Source organism: Nomascus leucogenys, chromosome 6, assembly GCF_006542625.1.
Source record: "Nomascus leucogenys isolate Asia chromosome 6, Asia_NLE_v1, whole genome shotgun sequence".
Lineage (NCBI taxonomy): Eukaryota > Metazoa > Chordata > Mammalia > Primates > Hylobatidae > Nomascus > Nomascus leucogenys.
Genome location: NC_044386.1, coordinates 48,794,148 through 48,811,079, shown reverse-complemented (window position 1 = coordinate 48,811,079; position 16,932 = coordinate 48,794,148). Strand labels below are relative to the sequence as shown.

General features: G+C 36.6%; 1 protein-coding gene across 7 annotated transcripts in view; it reads right to left on the bottom strand.

The window, feature by feature from the left end:
• Window positions 1-140: 140 nt before the first annotated feature.
• FAM214A (family with sequence similarity 214 member A) overlaps window positions 141-16,932 on the bottom strand; it is a 97,787-nt gene continuing 80,995 nt past the window's right edge. For 4 of the 7 annotated variants that reach the window (XM_030814070.1, XM_030814069.1, XM_030814071.1 and 1 more), the window contains 4 exons: window positions 12,421-12,579; window positions 5,986-6,054; window positions 3,548-3,747; window positions 141-1,127 (listed from right to left, as the gene is read on the bottom strand). In XM_030814070.1, the coding sequence (XP_030669930.1) occupies window positions 974-1,127; window positions 3,548-3,747; window positions 5,986-6,054; window positions 12,421-12,579 (582 nt within the window). In that variant the 3' untranslated portion in view covers window positions 141-973. Of the gene's footprint in view, window positions 1,128-3,547; window positions 3,748-5,890; window positions 6,055-12,420; window positions 12,580-16,932 lie in introns of all 7 variants that reach the window. The other 3 variants (XR_004030429.1, XR_004030430.1, XM_030814072.1) reach the window with 3 other exon arrangements.

Sequence of the window (16,932 nt, the reverse complement as noted above, 5' to 3'; positions counted from 1 at the left end):
ATCGGGAACAAGACTCAAGACATCTTCCCCCTCCCTCTTTGCAGCTGTAGAGCTAGAATGAAAATGCCTAATGGCTAATTCACTCAATCACATAAATGTCTCATCTACAAATAAAAGCCAAGTACACATTTCTTCGTTTGTTTTTGCATATATTTACAATATAAATACTAATTTGTTTCCAAAGTACATATTCTTTTAACAATTTGAGAAAATTATCTAGCATAGGACAGTAATTTAATGTAAAGACTCTATAGTAGTGATTAAGGAAAAATAGAACGTTTTGGGGATAAGGAATCCTGACTATGAATGGGCATGATGATCTGAACTTGCAAAGGGAATGTGAAGCAGCTTAGTCCACACTGCACTGCTAATACAATATGTTAAAGGGCTACTATGTGAGATAGCAGCCTGGATATGGTGTTATAAAAACTAAACATGAGAGATATAAAAAGTACACATGCTTGCATAGTGTGTTAATTTTAAAGAAGCTCAACATTTTATTCTCATTTTCAATAACTTAAATGAACAGCACTTAACACATCACACAAAATTAAAGACTTGTGCATATATTTCAGATTTCAACATTAATGTCAAAAATACATAGTATGATTTTACATATAGGATTTGTGCTACATTAGAACACTAGAGACAAACATCACTTGAGTATTAAGGAAAACATTAAATATTAAATAACTGAGAAATAAAATGTGTAAACACTAATCTAACTGGGGGTTTTGCTATTGCAACATGTCCAATGAAGTGGTTTCAACAGTACAAAAAGGATTAGGACATGAGTTTTTCCAGTCTACATGGAATATATGGATTTCATTTCAGGAATCCTTTCATAAAAACTGGTCCAGGATAACAGGAGAGGATCCACTCTCCTGATTGTTAATTTGGTACAATCCATTATATGCTAATTTTTACTTGCAAACTTGGGTACTGAGTAAATACTTTAAATCATCACTCCTTATCAACATCTTGGTGAAAACTGAGGGTTTGTTGGCGATTCAGTGTAAGATTTGAGTTCATATGCAGCACCGCTATCAACCTCCATTGACTTTCTAGAGAACAGGAGCCGTACATCTCTATGGAGGTAGATCTTTCCAGATTTAGAACTCTGGAACCTAAACAAATAAAGAAAATATAAAACATTTCAGAGAATGAGTCTTTAAAACAAACTAGAATAATTAAAATTTGAAAGCAGGAAGAACTAATCTTGCTACAATATTAGGTCAACACTAACTCTTTAATATGGTATTTAAGGTCTTTCTAAAGACCAAAGCATAGGCTTTTATTTAAATGCTGCTCTCTTACCATTCCCTAAATACCTCATACTCCTTTTCCTTCCCTCAATGCCTGAGATGCTTCTTCCTGTAAATCTGAGTGTCAAATAGAATCTTACTTTTCCTCCCTGACTCCACAGTACATGCACCTTTCCTCATCTGCAGGTTCACGTGGCAGTTCACTCACATTACTCAATAACATTACATTTGGGCTCTGTAGCCCTGGCATCTTCTAGCTCCACAGACTGACCCATTTCACACAACTTAGCCTCCCATGATTTGGGGTAGATGATAAAAAACTGCTATAATCAACAGTGGCTAGGCTAAGTAAAACCCAGCCACCATCAAAAGTCAAGAGAAAGGTTAGCAGTAAAATGAAAATGGCTATCAAAACTGTATATGAAACTGTTTCTATCCACTGCTAATATCTGTAATATAGTGCAGGGATTTGGAATCTTCACTCACATTAACTTACCTACCAAACAGACAAACATACCCTGTAGTGCTAATTTCTCTTTGTTTTTCCCTTGGCATAGCATAAATACTCTCTGGGTTTGTGGATTTTTCTCCTGAACTAGCTGAAAGATGTGGTGGTCACAGCTCTGTATGTTAAAGCAGACTGGCTCACTCTTCCCTCCTCTCTGAAGTTTTTCACCTTCCCAACTGAAGGAGAACATTCTTTGGGAAGTATACAGTTTTCCCCAAAAAGGTTTCTTTAAAGTGTCCTGTCATTATGTGGAGATTATAAAAGCTAAGGTGGCTGATTTTTACTCTGGCCAGTATTGGTTTTGGTTACAAATAGCTATGGTTGTTAAACTTCAAGAGGAATGGTGTCAAATGCAAGTTTAACCAGAAAGGGTTGAATCTTTTTCTAGTTTGGTAGGTATTCTTATAGTCTGCTATTTCATACCATCATACCATGTCATTCATTCATTCATTCATGTGAGAGTCTTGCTCCTTTGCCCAGGGTGGAGTGCAGTGGTATGATCTCAGCTCCCAGGTTCAAGTGATTCTCCTGCCTCAGCTTCCCGAGGAGCTGGGATTACAGGTGTCCACCACCACGCCTGGCTAATTTTTGTATTTTTAGTAGAGATGGGGTTTCACCATGTTGGCCAGGCTGGTCTTGAGCTCCTGACCTCAGGTGATCCACCTGCCTCGGCTTCCCAGAGTGCCGGGATTATAGGTGTGAGCCACCATGCCCGGCTATACCATGTCTCTTAAAAAAAGTTTTCCAAGTCTGTTTTTCATAGATTTTTCATTCCCACAATCTGTGTAACATTTCCCATGTGGCTTACATCAGGTAGTGTCAGATTTGGTTTAAATACATTGTGCTGGCTGAACATGTCTTTTGCATACAGAACAACAGGCAGAAGACTGAGATGAAAGAACTAATTAAATAGTGCTTTGGGGAGAATAATTAATGGACTTTCACGTATGGGACTTGAGTGTACAGCTCACTGCTTATTCACTCCAGATCACCACTGCAAGGCATATCTAAAGAAAGATAGCAGGTGGTCCCCATCAGCAATAACAGATTGAAGAAGTCTTCTGCCTGGACCAGAGATGAAAGGTGACTCCTCCTGATGAACAGAGTGAGACTCCGTCTCAAGAAAAAAAAAAAAAAGAAAGAAAAATATAAAATGATTTATATGGGTCATATTACTTTTTTTTTTTTTTTGAGACAGAGTCTCATTCTTGTCACCCAGGCTGGAGTCCAATGGTGTGACCTCAGCTCACTGCAACCTCCACGTCCTGGGTTCAAGCAATTCTCCTGCCTCAGCCTCCTGAGTAGCTGGGACTACAGGCTCCCACCACCATGCCCAGGTAATTTTTGTATTTTTAGTAGAGACAGGGTTTCACTATGTTGGCCAGGCTGGTCTCAAACTCCTGAAGGTGATCCGCCCACCTTGGCCTCCCAAAGTGCTGGAATTACAGGTGTGAGCCACTGCGCCCGGCCCTCGTATTACATTTTTAAATAGTATTTGTTTAGAAAATGTGTTTCACTGCCCCAGATGCATGTGTTTTGGCATAAAATATTTTATATTAAACACCTGTAAATGAAAACTTCCCTAATTCAACAAGTAATAACCACAGGAAGGTATGCCATGTACTTTCAGCAACTCGGCACATCATCAGGAGTTCCCAAGCTAAGCAAAGCCCCAAGGGACATTGGTCTAGTTAGAGTCACAGTTTAAAAAAAAAAAACTAAAAATTTTAGAGTTGTTCTAAAGTAACATTTTCATATTAATTTGAAGCATTACCTCAGATGTATGAGGTAGCGTAATAACCGTTCTTCTGTGTGTCGGATGTTCTCTCTATTAACACTTCTCTTCACTTCTTGTTTAACAGGTACAGAAAAAGTTCTTTGTCGTAGGAATGTCTGATGATTGGCTGGCATATCTCGTAAATCATATATCACAACAAACATCTTCACCACAGTCTTATTAGGATTAAATAAGGTCTGAAGAAACAATATAGAAATTATTCTTTAAAAATAGTGATTTGTTGATGTGATTCAGAATGATTGTGCCAATAATCAAACAAGATTTTAAACAACAAGGTAATACCACTGAATATAATTCAGTTTCAGGGACTAAAATTAACACAATTTCAAAAGTTTAAGAAATAATATTATTTTTTAAAAGGTTCAATTTTTTGTTTTACAAAAATATAAGGTCCAATAACAAATCAAAATATTTAGTCACAAATTTCATATATATAAATTTTACTCCTTGTTCAGAGGAGTAACTTTAAGGAATAGTTCCACTGGCCTAAGCAAAATACATCCTTATTGGGTTAAAATATTCCAGTTCAATTATTTCAAACATAATAGCTTTGCTGAAGAGTATCAAGTTCAAACTTCTCAAAATCGAGTTTTAATTTTTCTCACATTTTAATAGCAAATAGAATACTTCAAATAAAAATATAAGCTCAGTAAAATTAGCAGGTTTGATATCTTAGGTACATATGATTATTATAAAATTTAAAATAGGTGCTCAAAGAAGAGACTTTTTCCTATCTGAACATTTCCCCAAGTTTAGAAAACAAAGCTCACTATTATTAATTAGATCTAAAGTAGGCTAATACTTCATTTACTCATACATGGAATCATTTCAAAATCTGTAGCAACACTAGGCTTTAAAAAAATTCTCAGTATCATTATAGACCAAAATATGTATCCATGGTAAAGACTGAATTAAAATTCAACTGTTGCTTGGTTATGAATAATTGAAGGAATATTATTTTTAAAGTACTCATTTTTAAACAAAACCCCAAGCTGCTGATCTGACTTTAACCAAATTACCAACACATCAATAGGTAACTTGGTACCCATGCTTTCAGAAGCTCATCCGTGGCACTGGACATCACTCACTGAATCAAAATGAGAAATATATCAATATCATAATCCAATTTTTGAAATCTAGTGAGTCTTAAGATTAAGGCTAATACATTCAACAACTACACCTCATAAGCCAGGAGTTCAAATCATGTTTATACACAGTTAAACTGTATACGGAATAGAAGACATACCCAAATTTCATACTTATAATTAACCACTAAAGTTGGCAGTCTCCAAACAAGAGGTAAATGTGTTACCTCCGAGTTTATGCTTCATTATTATCACAACTGACAGCTAGCTTTCCACTGACCCACCCTTTCTCATGAGCTGCATAGCCAAAGGCAAGAGAACACTGTCACTCCTTTACTTCAAGAAATCGGTTTACCTGTGGTATTCTTGTGGTAATTCCTCCTCAGTTAAACTTATATAAATATGTATTACTATATATGTGTGTGTGTGTGTATATATATATATACACACACACGTACATGTTGCATATTTCTGTTTCATTCCTGTATGATATGAAATAAACAAATGTACACATTCCTTGCAGTATTGGAACAATGATGATGAGTAAAAGTGATCTGACAAAGTACTGAACACACTGAGGTCAAAGGTCATAAAAAGGCTTGTTGGATTAGATCAAATCCTGGGTATGAGGAGCAAGCCTTAGCTACACTCTCTTTCAGTCTGCAAACTTTGTAATAGATTTGAGGGCTTGCAGGATTATGCTGGGTCGTATCTAGAGTTAACTCAATTTCAAGCTGGCCTTAATATCAGATTATTATTCTGAGAACCCTAGACTAGGGATGATGAAGGACTGTTCTGAGATAGGAAGACTCTCCTGAGCCAAAAGGAGATCAATGCCTAGACCAAAAGGAATGATGCCTTCTCTGCCCTGACATCTGTCAGACTATATCTCTGCTTTGTGTGGTCATCTCATTAAATCAATTTTAGAAATTATTAGAAATAAAATAATTTGTTTCCCAAGTTTTCCTGCCAAAGCAATTCTAGTATTTGGGGTCTCCTTTTAAATAGGTTCGTCTCAATCTGGTTTATTAAAAAGAAGGCACCAGTAATATTAGGTTCTAAATATATTGAAAAGAGTCCTATTGAAGTTATGCAAACTGTCATATGTTATTTTTCTTAAGCATTCACCTTGATTAGCTTATTAATGCTTTCCTTTTATGGAGGTCCCCAAATGGTCATTCCTGGGGCAGAGCAGGGAAACTCCAAACAAAGCTGCAGCCCCACTGTTACTTACCAAAGTTGTTGCAGCAGCAGTAGCAGGAGAAAGGGCTAAGTTCTATATGTATGTGAGAGAATGATTATTGCAATTGTAGGCTATAAAACACATACCACTTGTATTGTTCCTGAAGGAGGTACTCGATAACCCCTTTTACCAAGGGACTCTAAAGTAATCACACCCTTGAAATAAAAGAAGACAAATTGAGTACAAACTGATGCATATGTACATAAAAGACTAAAATAAGAATAACTCATGTAATTTATTAAAATTTCAGAATTCTATTTCTATGGAAAAACATTCATATTGAATTAATAGAGATACATTCTATGTTTCTACCCCAAGGAAACACTTTACTGTTCTTCCTGGTGATGTCACTATAAAGAATATATAACATCAATGGCCACAGCACTCAAAATTACTATTAAGATATAGGAATAAAAGTAAGAAGTTCCTAACTAAAAAAGAAAAAAAGGAAGGTAATAGGACCCTTCCCATGTATCTTGAGGGAGAGGGGAAATGAAGCAGCAAGTAATTTATTGGTCTTTGGGCATGTAAAAAGTCACAAGTGTAGGAAAGTAAGTCTTGGCCAAAAATAAAGTCAATTCTTCAGTCTGAGAGTTAAGTTACATATCTGGATTTCTGAATAAAGACAGAAAAAAATAGAAAAGGAATTTGGAAGTCTGTAGTTCCTGCCTGGTACTACTTTATGAGATAAGAGATGTTTAGGACAAAAAGTGGAAAATGAAAGTTAAATCAGTAACTTTCAGGCTGTGGAATGTTCTATAGTAAAGCTATAAAATCTCGCTTTCCTAAAATTAAATATTTCTTCAGAAACAACCTTATATCATGTTGTGTCTTAATCTGGATATTATTAAGGTATTTTGCTTTTCTTTGGTCATTTACTTATTAAGGAATCTAAGAATCCAAATTGATTCTAAATCAGAACACAATGGATTGAGAGCTGATGTGAGTCAAGGTTAAAGCTAAATTAGGGTCATGTCACTAGAGAAGTCTAAAAGAGGATATTAGGAGTCCTCCCGTTAGTTTGGTACTCAAAGAATGATCCTCAGATAAGCATCATCAGCATCACTTGTGAACTCGTTAGGAATGTGAAATGTCTGGCCTCTTCCCAGACCTTACGAAGTCAAATATACATTTTAACAAGATTCTCCAGATGATATCAATTTACATTAAGGTTTGGGAGCCCTGCTCTAGTATAGGAAGTAGTTTTTCTCAGGATGTTCTCATTACTGCAAAAATGCAATCAATGGGGAAAAAGTGTATGTTAAAACAAGGTAAGTTCAAATTGAATGTGTAAAAGTTTCTCAGTAACCAGGATGATCAATAACCAGGATAACCAAATGACTATCGGTGGTAATTGTGATACTTAATTATTATTATTATTATTATTATTTGAGATGCTTTCTCACTCTGTCACCGGGGCTGGAGTGCAGTGGCGCAAACTTAGCGATTCTTCTGTCTCAGCCTCCCAAGTAGCTGGGACTACAGGCGCTCACCACCACGTCCAGCTAATTTTTGTATTTTTAGTAGAAATGGTTGGGGGGGGTGCAGTGGTTCTACCATGTTGTCCAGGCTGGTCTCGAACTCCTGACCTCAGGAGATCCACCCGCCTCTGCCACCCAAAGTGCTGGGATTATAGGCGTGAGCCACCGTGCCCAGCCTGTGATACTTAAAGGGCCTTAAAAAATGAATGCTGATGCATTTATGTTAACTGGGCTAATACTTTTCTTTCAAGTAGTTGAGGAGAACTGTATGTTCTACATTTCATGATTTCATTATTATACATTGTACATGCCAAACTTATGTAAAAGCAAATATAAAACAGCACTGTCCTATCAGGTGACGTCTCTCTGTTGGGTTCGGAAGTTGGACCAGGGTTAGGAAGTAAAAAGGAGTGAATAAAGGTAAAAGGGAAAGCCACATTCTGGCATATGAATTCACTCCAAGTGAACAACACTTGACATCAGGTTATTAAATTAACACATTAAGGTTAACACATACGTGGTTCTTGACAAATCAGATTTGTCACGTGGTTATTTAAAGCATGAAAAAAGCACATCAACAAACTGCAACCCTAACCAAAGCAGCAATGAAACTTTAACAATTTATCTCTTACAATCTGCCCTACATGCCTAATGAGATACTCTGTATACCACTTTTTTTTTAATGAGCAGAGTGTGGCCATTTACTCTACATGAAAAAGGTATGGTATATTATACATGTTTTCTTCCTAGTTTCAGAAAGAAAAAGTAAAATATACCTAAATAATAGCTATCTTTAAAATCATATAACTACATGTAATATATTACCGTTCTTCCTTGCCAGCCATCTGCCTCCCCACCAAATACATACAGTAAAACTGGTAAGGCAACTACTACCAAGTTTATACTTGTTTCCTTTAATGCATTCAATTCCAATAGTTTTTAGAACACAATAACAGTAACTAAATCAATTTATTAAAAAAAAATAGCTTTTTGAAAAAAACCATAAAGTGAAGGCAACAATTTAAAACAATTTGTAAGCAATGTTAAGACTAGTAGCATTGGCAAGTTAGGAATTTTAGAAAGGGACTGGGAAATTATTTGGAATTTTATTATTATTCATCATTATTGTAATAATTTCATCATTTTAATTGATCAGCATATTAATATTTATACCTAGAAAAAGTTACCATATTTAACACAAAAGAGAAAAACACATTTTCTTCTGGCATTTTTTTTTTCTTTTTTATGAGATGGAGCCTTGTTCTGTCATCCAGACTGGAGTGCAGTGGCACGATCTTGGCTCAGTGCAACCTCTGCCTCCTGGGTTTAAGCCATTCTTGTGCCTCAGCCTCCCGAGTAGCTGGGATTACAGGCGCCCACCATCACGCCCAGCTAATTTTTGTGCTTTTAGTAGAGACGGGGTTTTACCATGTTGGCCAAGCTGGTCTTGAACTCCTGACCTCAAGTTATCCGCCTGCCCCAGCCTCCCAAAGTGCTGGGATTACAGGTGTGAGCCACCATGCCCGGCCCTTCTTCTGGGATTTTAAAATGGAATAGTAGGATTAAAATAAATATGGTCAAAATCTTATACAAAAACTGCTCAAATTATTATGGAATAGGGAATATGCACAAATAAGTGGAAAACTGAAAGAAATATATCTTGATCTGGTTAATTACAAATGAAAGGAAATCATACATGGCCCTGATAATATTATAATGAAAGTCATATTATAAATTTGCCACTGGCAAACCTGCCTTAGATATTTCTGCCTGGTTTCACACTGCAGCCATTTCTAAACGGCTAAGTGTTGTCATATAACACTTGGAGAACATTTTTACCACTGACTCCCAACCGGAGAATAATATTATATGGCTTTGAGTTAATCTTTAAGGGAATTACTTAATGAGAAGTCCTATACCACCTCTATACCACAAAGATAGGATTTTCTGTGCTAAAATTTTACCCTTGTGAGTCATTTGTATAATCTGTGATAAAAGGTCCCCAAATTATTATTAGAGTAACAAGGTTATTATAAGAGTAACAAATAAGCATTTTATGTCTTCACTCTGCTGGTCTGTGATATGTATAGTCTTACCAAAACATAATCAATTCTTTGAAAACAGATTCAACTACAAAAATATAGAGAATATTCCCTGAGGAACAAAATTAATTCATAGCAGGAAAGACTGGGACTGGGTCACTTGCAAAAAGAATGCATTCCTAGTAAGTAAACTTTTAATAGAAGAATACAGACTATTTTTTGAAAATGTTCTAATTTTTTCATAGGAAAAATATAAATGGGATAGTTGATTGAAGAATGTCATCAGAGAAAAGAAAGTCAGAGTTTCTCAAAAGGATAGATTAAATTCAGTAACTTGATTTATACCCTTGCCAATACCTATTCAACAATCTGCAATCATCTGTGTGTACATCTCTAGTACTTTCTGGAGTGACAAAATCTTTTATCTCCCAATCCTTCATTTTTGAGACATCAACTAAGGTGAAAGATGAATGCTGTTTTGCTTTTTAAAAGCATAGTTCAAATTACCTCTTGCTCATTAATTTCCATCAAAGGTATTTATTTGAGCTGATTTTCAGCCAGTTTACCCTTTTATCTTGTTTCCAAGCCATCCTAATGGCCAACAGGGACTCTGTTCACTAATGATAGATCACAGTATTTTATTTTATTTATTTATTTTGAGATGGAGTTTTGCTCTTGTCGTCCAGGCTGGAGTGCAATGACGCGATCTCTGATCACTGCAACCTCTGCCTCCCGGGTTCAAGTGATTCTCCTGCCTTAGCCTCCTGAGTAGCTGGGATTACAGGCGTGCGCCACCATGCTCAGCTAATTTTTTGTATTATTAGTAAAGACAGGGTTTCACCATGTTGGCCAGGCTGGTCTTGAACTCTTGGCCTCAGGCGATCTGCCGGCTTCAGGTGATCTGTCCGCCTCAGCCTCCCAAAGTGCGGGGATTCAGATGTGAGCCACTGTGCCTGGCCAGATCACAGTATTTTAGACCTTATCTTTCCATCCTCTATTACTATATGCCAGTAAAAGGTGTGAAACTGATGAGATCCTTGATGTCCTGGTAAGGCAAAACAGGCTGTTGCTATATTCTCATTTTGTAAGCATTCGAGTATGATATGCATTTATTCTGGTATTAAACTTATCTCAGTGGTACTTTCCATTTTATTAATTGTCCAAAATTAGCAGTTATTTTTTCAAAATAATTCTGGAAAAGTGGGTACATCTTTCTATGGTAAATGAACAGGTAGCATTATGTAATAACTGGGCAGGTTTGTGAAGGGGGCCTCTTCTTTCGATAATAACCTATGCTGGGCATCTTCATGCTTATGACCCACAGATGTGAACGTTGTTGGGAAAAGAAAACTTTGAATAAATAAGCAGACACCACTCTGCTTTTTCTGTCAAAGTGTGAAACACTAATCAAGCTCTTGACTAAAATCTTCACCCGTAGAATGGAGTAAGCTTTCTTTGAGGAAACTGGGCCAATAATGAGTAGGCCACATATAGGTTCCTAAAAGTAGCTTCCTTTCCTCTCTGTTGTTTCTCAATTATATAGATGTTCCTTTTTACAGCTTTTATTAATAACAAAAGTCATTGTTACTAATGTCCTTGAAAACCTAGAAGGTTGTGGAGAGGGGTGTTAGGAGAGGAAGCAGTTAGGCCAGATAGTAAGTTAGGAAATTCAAGCAGCAAGACTAGGCTATAATGTTCAATGCCTACAGTAATCTGCATTTCTCAAAAGTAACACCTAACATGAAAACCCAGATTTGACTCCATATTTGATACCATCACTGTCAACTTTTTACAGACCCGCATGGCTAGCTACTTATCTCTCTTTGTCTTTTGGAAGAGGGCTGATACTAATCATATACTAGTACTCAGTATTGTTTTTGCAAATGAATGCTTATATTATCCACAAGCCATTGGAATAAAAAATTGGAAAGGTAAATCATAAGATTCATCTTAAGGCTCAACACTGTAACTCAGAGGTGTCCAATCTTTTGGCTTCCCTGGGCCACACTGGCAGAAGAAGAATTGTCTTGGGCCACACATAAAATATACTAACACTAACAATAGCTGATGAGCTAAAAAACAAAAATCACACAAAAAAATCTCATAATGTTTTAAGAATGTTTACAAATAAGCCTTCCTGGGCTGCATGTGGGCTGTAGGCCAGACAAGCTTGCTCTAACTCCTTTTAGTTATTTCACTCTCCATTAAGACATCATCATGAGTCTGAAGTAGCTAGTATCCTAAAGAACTCTAGGATTAGGCCAGTTGTGGTGGCTCATGCCTGTAATCCCAACACTTGGAAGGCCAAAGTGGGAGGTCTGCTTGAGGCCAGGAGTTCAAGACCAGCCTGGGCAATATAGGGAGGCCCTGCCTCTACAAAACATAAAAATTAGCTAGGCATGGTGGCGCATATTTGTAGATCCAGCTATTTAGGAGTTCCAAGGAAGGAGGATGGTTTGAGGCCAGAAGTTTGGGGCAGCAGCGGGCTATGACTGCACCACTGCACTCCAGCCTAGGCAACAGAGTGAAATCCTGTCCAAAACAACAACAACAACAAAAACCCCTAGGATTAGAAAAGAATCGGCCCAAAGACAAACCAAACCAAACCAAACCAAAAAGGGAGTAAAAGGGCCATACAGAAGCCTTATGTCACCAAAGCCTTGTAGGACTAGAGGACACAGTGCACACTAAGCATTTGAGAATGTTTCACCGTGAACTCAGCAAGATGGAATTACAGTGTCACTAATCAATTTTTATCATTTTTTCAAGACAAAGAGAAATAAGTACATTTTTAGTACCATCCTTAAATGCAAAAGAGGTTATCTGTTGTTTGAACTAGCTTAGAAAGAAGTTGTGAGGTAATATTTTGGCATATTAGTTTGTATTCAGCTGTTAGGAAATGATTTATACTTTCAAGTACTGCACCAAAGCACTTAAAGAAATTTGTCATTAAGTTGGTTGATTTGGCAGGAAAACATACAATATAAAAAATACTTGCCATATAAGGAGAGGGAGCATTGTCATCTGAAACACTGTAGAATGACACTTCAACTGGAAGAGTCAAATGTGTGGGGCAGAAAGCACCGCTTGCCCCTACCTCGGCAGTAAAACCATCAACAATGCCGAGAGGATCGAAACGATAGTTCAAGACAGATTCCTGGAAGAAAAAATAATTTTTAAAACTCAATTTAAAAAGCTAACACATTCATTTTTTTTTCTATTTAAAGAAATATACACTTCAGCCTAAAGGCAGACAAGTGATTAAAAGAAATATATTACTATGCTTTCTAGCACTAGAACAGTGGTTGTTACCATTGCCGTGTCCTTATTTCTGCTTTTCATCTGACTTGAAGTCAACTCCATCTCCCATCAGTCTTCTACCATCCTACAACAGTTTGGTCTTCTCTCACTATTCCAACTCACACTGAACTCTCCTGCAACTTCGGCATTAGTTAGGCCTATTGTTTACTATGTTGTTTTTATGTCTGTAAATTTAAAAATATGCTCTATCAGAGCAGGTATTTATCCCTCGCAGTGCCTATTCATGGTGCTAGGCACAGAGAAACACTTGAAAACCTAACAGGTTATATATGGAAGTTCCATCAAAAGATGAAGTCAAGCACTTATAATTCTAACCGAGAAATAACTGCTTCTCTTATAAATACTGTAGTATGTGACACGGTTTATTTAGTTCAATTTAAAACATAAAAACGTGCATTTATAAAAAGTTTAAAAGTACAGAAATAGTACAGAAGCTCCTTATCCATCCCTCCCCCAAGGTCACTCACTGAGATAACTACTTTTAACAATTTAGTGGTTATCTTCCCACTTATGAGAAACACTTAAAACTTTTCACAAGCTTTATTTTATATAAATATATCAACACATATATGCATACATCATGAAATGTGAGTAGCATTCCTTTGGTTAATTCTTTGAAAAGAAATGCTACAAAGCCTCATGATTCTAAAAGTTTGTGTAGTCTAAATGTGAAAGTGACATATCAGCAATTCTAATCTCCTGATCAAAAAGATAACGCCAAAAGACCTGGGTCACAATCAACCTTCTATATCTCCTTTTTGCCCTCCAATCAATCCAGTCCATATCCTGTTGATTTTACCTCTCAGTCTCAGGGCCTCCTTTCCATCCCCACTACCACCACTATCCTAGTGACCTAGGTGATCCTCATAACCTCTCCTCTGAATAAATGCTACACCTTCTAATTAGTCTTTCCATCTGTAGTGTATCTTCTGTACTACTGCCAGAGTTTTTTCTTTTTTTGAAAAAAGCCTTATAGTATCAGCTACCACTTAAAAACTTTGTTTCCTGCTGTCTATAGGATGAGGTCAACATTCATAGCACAGCACTTAAGCTCCACCATGCCTCTCGTTTCATCTCTCCCAACATGTACAGAGTCCCATGCTCTAGCTCCAGTTGATCCTTTCCAACATCGCCATGCTCTTTTACGTTTGCACATGCAGTTCCCTTTGTCTAGAATCTCTGATTCCTGCACAAATTTACCTGGCAAATTCCTTCTCATTTTTTGTGACCAAGCTCAAATGACAGTTCCTCAGTAAAGCTTTCCTCAATCCTTTTAGCAGAGATAGTAGATATACAAGTACTAGGCAACTTCTATTACAATGCTAATTACTTGAGTTTATAAATTATTTACCCGCCTGGGTAAATTATATGCCCACCTTCTCCAGTAGACAATAAACGTCTCTAAGGCAGGAACTTTATCATTTAAACTTTGTATTCCTAGCACATAGTAAGTACTCAACAAATGTTTCTTAAATAAGAAGTCCATTCTGAAGATGCAAAAAATTTTCATAGGAGAGGCACATACAAAAATGTTTATGGATTAAGGCAAATGACCAATCTGAGATAATTTAGATTTTTGTAAATTTAATATACAAGCATATATGCTAGGCCCCACTCAGTGCAGTATAACAAGAAAAAAAAAGGCATGAAAATAAAAAGCCAAAACTATCCCTATTTATAGATGACAAGACTGTCTATGTAGAAAAATCCCAAGGATTATTTTTAAAAATCTACTGAAATTAGTGAGTTGAGCAAGATCACTGGTGATTTTTTATAGATAACACACATACACATACATTCATTTAAAAATACTAGCAGTGAACAATTGACAATTAATTTTTAAGTTTCAATATCCCAGAAAACATGAAATACTTAGGTATACATCTACAAAAAGATATCAAAAATCTGGGCTAGGCGTGGTGGCTCACATTTGTAATCCCAGCAGTTTGGGAGACTGAGGTGAGCAGATTGCTTGAGGCCAGGAGTTTACGAAAAGCCTGTGCAAACACAGCAGGGCCCTATTTCTACAAAATTTTTTTAAAAAATTAGCTGGGTGTAGTGGTACAAGCGTGGAGTCCTAGCGACTTGGGAGGCTGAGGTGGGATGATTGCTTCAACCCAGGAGATCAAGGCTGCAATGAGGTATGATCACGCAGCTACACTCCAGCCTGGGTGACAAAGAAAAGTCCCTACCCCTATTAAAAAAAAAAGATGTCCAAGATATGCATGCTAAAAACTATAAAACACTGATGAAAGAAATAAAAGAATATATAAATAAATGGATTTCACGGATTGAAAGACTTTGTATTTTTAAGATGTCAATTTTCCTCCCATTGATCTGTATTAATGTAAGCCAAACAAAATCTCAGCAGGCTATTTTGTGGAAATAGACAAGATGATTCTAAAATTTATATGAAAAATAAAGGAGCTAGAATAGTTTAAGCAATTCCGAGGAAGAACAATAAAGTTAGGACTCACATTACCTGATTTCAAGACTAGAAAACTGAACATCCATATGCGTAAAAGGGAACCTTGACTGCACACCTCCTATCATGTAAAAATTAACTCAAAATAGATCACAGATCTAAACGTATGAGCTAACACAAACTTTCAGAACAAAACAGAAAAAAAGCTTTGTGACCTCGGGTTGGGCCAGTGGTTCTCGCCCAGGGGACATATGGTAATACATGAAGACATTTTTGGTTGCTAGAACTAGGCAGAGGGGTACTATTGGAATCAAGTGGGTAGAGGCCAGAGATTCTGCTAAACATCCCACAATGCACAAACAGCCCTTCAGAAGAATTATCTAACTCAAATATCAACAGTACTAGTGTAAAGAAGCCTTAGGCTAGGCAGTTTTTTTAGATTCAACATCAAAAGTAAGATTCATTAAAGAAAATGTTAATAAATTCGACATCAAAAAACTTAAAATATTTTACTCTTGTAAAGACACTGTCACAAAAATGTACAGCCAAACTTCAGACTTGGAAAAAATATTTGGAAAACATATATGCTTATTTGGCAAGTAAGTGCAGGAAAAGAGGATCAACATCAATAGTCATCAGGGAAATACAAATTAAAACCACAATAATTAAGATGAAAATGACTGATCATTGCAAACATTGGCAAGGATGTGGAAGAACTAGAACTGTCATACAATGCTGATGCAAATTAAAATGGTATAATCACTTTGGAAAATAGCTTGGCAGTTTCTTAACAGTTAAACATACATCTATCCTATTACCTATTCTATTCTATTCTATTCTATTCTATTCTATTCTATTCTATTCTAGGTAGTTACCCAAGTGAGATGAAAATTTATGTCCACATAAAAATTCATACACAAATGTTTATAGCAGCTTTATTTTTAATAACCCCAAACTGGTGACAACCCAAATGTCTACAATCAGGTGAATGAATAAACAAACTGTGGTCTATCCATACAACAGCAATAAAAACGAATGAACTCTTGATACACAGGACAACATGGATTATCTTAAAAACAATGACACTGAGTTAAATAAATCCCCAAGCCACCCCCTAAGAGTAAATACTGTGTGACTACATTTATATAAAATTATAGAATATACAAGCTATTTTATAGTGACAGAAAGCACTAAGATTCCCTCATATAGGAAAAATAACTCATTTCCAATGGTTGTATTATGCTGGACTGAACTGACTGAAGAAAATCACAGGACAGATGAATTGAATGGATGATGACAAGGTTTTGCAGTAGAAAACTCTAAATCAGAGGTGTCCAATCTTTTGGCTTCCCTGGGCCACACTGGAAGAATTGTCTTGGGGCATATGTAAAATATGAATTGTCTTGGGCCACATGCAAAATATACTAACATTGGCTAGGCGTGGTGGCTTATGCCTGTAATCCTAGCACTTTGGGAGGCCAAAGCAGGTGGATCACCTGAGGTCAAGAGTTTGAGACCAGCCTGACCAGCATGGTGAAACTCGTCTCTACTGAAAATACAAAAATTAGCTGGGCATGGTGGCGCACTCCTGTAATCCCAGTTACTTGGGAGGTTGAGGCAGGAGAACTGCTTGAACCCGGGAGGCGGAGGTTGCAGTGAGCCAAGGTTGCGCCACTGCACTCAGACCTGGGGAACAGAGTGAGGCTCTGTCTCAAAAAAAAAAAAAAATACATATATATATGTATCTATCTATATATATATATA